This window comes from Spodoptera frugiperda, chromosome 16 (genome assembly GCF_023101765.2).
Source record: "Spodoptera frugiperda isolate SF20-4 chromosome 16, AGI-APGP_CSIRO_Sfru_2.0, whole genome shotgun sequence".
Lineage (NCBI taxonomy): Eukaryota > Metazoa > Arthropoda > Insecta > Lepidoptera > Noctuidae > Spodoptera > Spodoptera frugiperda.
The window spans coordinates 1,795,735-1,800,318 of NC_064227.1; the positions used below are offsets into that span (position 1 = coordinate 1,795,735).

Sequence of the window (4,584 nt, forward strand, 5' to 3'; positions counted from 1 at the left end):
CACGTTATCAATTGATCTCGCAGTATTAGATAATTCGTACGTGCGTGATTGTCAATGCACATTATCGGATACAAATACGTTAACGGACTTTTTATACAGGGGTTAAAAATTTTTTGTAGGTAAAGGCCTTCTAAAGTGATTAAATATTATTATCTCACATAGTTGAAACAATCGAAACAATGTAACCAAGAATTGTACCTATTGTGAATCTGATTGAAAAAGAGTAATCTATGGAGTTTCTTGCTCGTTCTTCTCCATAGGAATCTACACTTTGGAACGAGCAAATAGCTTCACTAGAGGACTGACCGACAGATAGACGTTATTATAATTGAAATAAATAATTTTGACTTTGACTTTATTATCAGAGTTGCGGACTGCCTAGCGGGTTACTGGGGCTCCGGCTCGAAAAGCAGTAGGAACGGGGTGGTTTATAGTTAGTAAGAATGTGACACAGTCATTGGATGATTTTCCACTAATTATTTGATACCACGGCCTCAAAGAAAACCGGCGTGAAAGAACGCTGGCGTTGTGTTTAATGTGAGTGAGGTTACCGGAGGCCTAATTACGCCCCTTCCCAATCTTCCCAATCCCCGATTCGCCAACAACCCTTAAATTCCTAACCCCCGGCAACGCACCTGTAACGCCCCTGGTGTTTCAGGTGTCCATGAGCAGCGATGATTGCTTACCATCAGCCTGATGGTAAGCAATCGTCGCAGTCAGTGAATGATTCACCTGATGGCATCAGGTAACACACAAAATCTATAGTCAAAAAAATACAAAATCTATAGTCAAAAGTACTTACATCATTAAATTGCAATTATTATTGAAACACTCTGTATAGTTAAGCAGCCTTTCATTGATAAACTTGTTCAATGGGTATAAAGCCTTCCCCTAGCCGCAGTCTGGTGTGTACTCCACTGGGTCAAGACACAGCAATGACTTCTGTTGCATACTTCTTCCTAGCTATCTTAGCTGTTGGTACGTATACTATTAATATTAGGATCTTAGTAATATTAGGTTTTTTGATGGTGGAAAATCATCCAATGTCTTCTCCCGCCTTGGATGAGGCGAGAGGGAGTGTCAGACTCTTACTGACTAAAAACCACCCCGTTCCTTCTCCTGTTTTGAGCTGGAGGCCGGGTAACCTGTTATGTTGGCCGTAGCTACTTCCGCACGGTTTCACCCGCTCTCCTCGTTACCTATTGATTATAGCGTGCAGTTATATAGCATATAACCTTTTTCAATAAGTGAACTATCAAACACAAAAAGAATTATTCAAATCGGTACAGTGGTTAAGGTTAGGCGTGAAGAAGAGACAGGGACGTGAATTACTTTCATACTTAGGTAGTTTTTCACGTACTACTCGGCTCCTTTTGGTCATAGCGTGATGTTTTATAGCCTATCTCCATTATAGCGTAACTTATCCCTATTACAACATAAAGTATTATTAACATCAGACCAATAGTTCCGGAGATTAGCGCATTCAAACAAACAAACTAACACTTCAGCTTTATATCTATATTAGTATAGAGTACAGACAGATGCAGATGTGCAGTCGACTCCGCTAAGGACTCTGCTAAAGGCACGGTAATTGATATTTAACTGGGCAGTTAAAGGGCTAATAAACTTTAAGTTCACAAACATTAATGTTTCTATCCATATTTTAGCTGCGGCAGCACCGGAGGGCCGCATCGTGGGAGGCGACCATGTGACCATTGAGGAGTTCCCCTACGCAGTCGCGGTCACCTACCTGTACCCTGGACCCGGCATCACCGTGCAGCGCTGTGTCGGCAGTTTGGTCTCCTCTTTCCATGCCCTCACGTCCGCCTACTGTTTCACGTAAGTAGTACTTTTAACACTATTTTATTTAAAAACACGTTGCGGAGAAAATCCTAGGGTGGGCCCAAGGGTTTTCTCCTGTTTTGTGGATGCTTTTACAAACATACAAATTCACATACACGTCATGACACCCAGACCCGGAACCACAATTTGTGGATCACACAAAGAGTTGCTCCGTGCGGGAATCGAACCCGCTACACGTTGCCCGGCAGCCGGTTGCCCAGGCACCGCACCAACCGTGCAGTGAACACTAGTTTATGGCACTACTATTTAGACAAATAATTTTTGGTTTGTTTCTAAAACAAATTATACCGTATATTATGTTGTCCAGGAGTATTAGCTATACAACGAAAATATTTTTTTTTTTAATCCGTCCGTTACTCACAACAGCAAACATAATTATGTGACATACAGTGGTTGGCACGGTGCACGGTGGCTGGGCAATCCTTTGGCGCGTAACGTTTAGGGGGTTCGATTCTCGCATAGAGAAACTCTTTGTGTGATCCACTTTCTGTTTCGGGTCTCGTCATCATGTGTACCCCCGACACAAGAGAAAATACTAGTGTGGAGGTGCTTCAGCTTGGAGCAGTTGCGGTGCTTTTACAACGCAAAAAGTAATCTCGAATTTTCAACAGTGGCGCCATTTTGGACAATATGAGAATCCGTGCGGGCTCTACAAACTCTCTCTCTGGCGGAACTGTGGTGGAAATCGACACCTTCGTGAAGCACCCTGACTACACGGAGACTCCTCGATCCAATGACATTGCAGTCACCTTCCTGAAGACTCCGCTCGGCATCAGCAACGTCATCAATGTCCTGTTCCTGCCTCCCGCCAACTATATCATTCCCGACGGACAATCTGTTAAGGTTGTGAGCTGGGGATTCGAATCTGTGAGTAAATATTTATTTATTTTAATGTTAACAAAATACTTACCTATCATAAGACGGATATCTGTTATTTCTCCTGGATTTTATATAGTCTCAAAGTCTATCTAGAATGGTAGTAACTAATAAACACGCAGATGTATAGTACCCTTAGTTCGAGTTTGCCTCTCATTGGCCGATTCAAATAAACCAACCAATCCGAGCAATATGCGCTAGTGTTGCAACTCAAGAGTAAGTCCACTGGTCTCTATGAAACACGCAGTCTTATTCGGCAACTATGACACCCACAAGAGGTGAAAAATGTATTTTACCACTATCACCACACTGTAGTTACGGTGTCATCATTCAGATGTTATTCTTTGTTAAATCATTTATTTTAATAATAACTACTATGCGTAACAGGAGGGCGGAAATCAACTAGAAACCCTGAAGACAGTGTTCCTGAACAAACTCAGCCTTGCCGACTGCCAGGCAGTGTACGGAGACACCAGCAGCGTTGAAATCTCAGATTGTGAGTTAATTATACATTTTGTAACTACTGTTATTATTGTTATTACGGATGAAACGATACATAGGCTTTTTTGAGGAGGTAAAATCATCCAATGACGTCTACCGCTTTGGGTAAGGCGAGAGGGAGTGTCAGACTCTTACTGGTTAAAAGCCATCCCGTTTCTACTCCTGCTATTCGAGCTGGAGCCCCGGTAACTCGCTGGACAGTCCGCAGCTCTGAGTCGGCATCAGTCCTAATGGGCCCATTTGTGGTGGTCTGATGGCTATATGAAGCGCGCATGGAACACGACGCGTCTCGACAATGTTTAGGCTAGGCTCCTACGAATTTTGTAATTTGCTTTGCCCGACAGGGTCCATAATTGTGACTAAATAACTGTATTTTCCAATACCTGTGTATATTATGGAGGGAAACACATTCTTATAATCAACTTGACACGCATAAACACCAAAAACTTCCATGCACATGATAAAGAGTTGATATTTTTACTCACTAGATTTTTTTTCTTTTCTAGCCGTAATCTGCGCATCTGCGGCCGGTAAGGGTATGTGCATGGGTGACTCTGGTGCACCCATGGTGATCAACAACGTCATCGTAGGAGCCTCCTCTTTCTACAAGGATTGCCTTGATGATGAGTTCCCTGATGTCTTCACCAGGGTCGACAGATACACCAACTGGATCCTAGATGTGGCTACATCTGGTGGCCGTAAAGCTGACATAAGGGTAGCCCCTAGCTTGTAAAGTTTGCAAAACTACTAAACAATTAATGTCTAAATACTCAAACGCTACTCAATTTTAAGACGCTCTCAAGACTAGTTCTGTCGCTATCGATTCTTTATAAAATGACAGAGATAGCACGATATTTAAGTACAACTTAAGATTGAGTTGCATTTCAGTATTCGGGCGTATGTCAGATAAAAAGTCGACTGTATTTTGGAAATTCTTACTTTTAAAGTATCAAAATTACGTGATCTGTTCTTTCTCATCGACGGCTGTGTATTAGCAGCGAGTTTACTTTTAAGCAATATTAAAATATATTTTTTAAGAATATTCTTTTGTTTTATTTTGTCGCTAAGGTTCTAATTAAAATTCTTCCCCTACACTCGTTAAGATCTCGAAACGTAAAACAATCTCGTACTAAGCCCTCTGAAATTCACATTGTCAATTTCATGCCTTTTTATCCCCGAAGGGGTAGGCAAAGGTGCACATTAAGGCACGTAATGCCGCTATACAAGGTACACCCACTTTTCACCATTTGTGTTATAAGTCCCATGTAATAGGGGTGAGCCTATTGATCTCTGAAAGGGTAATAATGAAAAAAATCAGGAATACACAAAATAAAATAGCAACAA

The 4,584-nt window shown here is 41.7% G+C and overlaps 1 protein-coding gene across 1 annotated transcript; it reads left to right on the top strand.

Moving 5' to 3' along the window:
- Positions 1-822: 822 nt before the first annotated feature.
- LOC118280797 (trypsin, alkaline C-like) lies at positions 823-4,275 on the top strand. Its single transcript, XM_035601173.2, has 5 exons — positions 823-978; positions 1,668-1,839; positions 2,475-2,730; positions 3,127-3,235; positions 3,747-4,275. The coding sequence occupies exons 1-5, from the start codon at positions 873-875 to the stop codon at positions 3,971-3,973; spliced, it is 870 nt and encodes a 289-aa protein (XP_035457066.2). The 5' UTR covers positions 823-872; the 3' UTR covers positions 3,974-4,275.
- Positions 4,276-4,584: the final 309 nt, after the last annotated feature.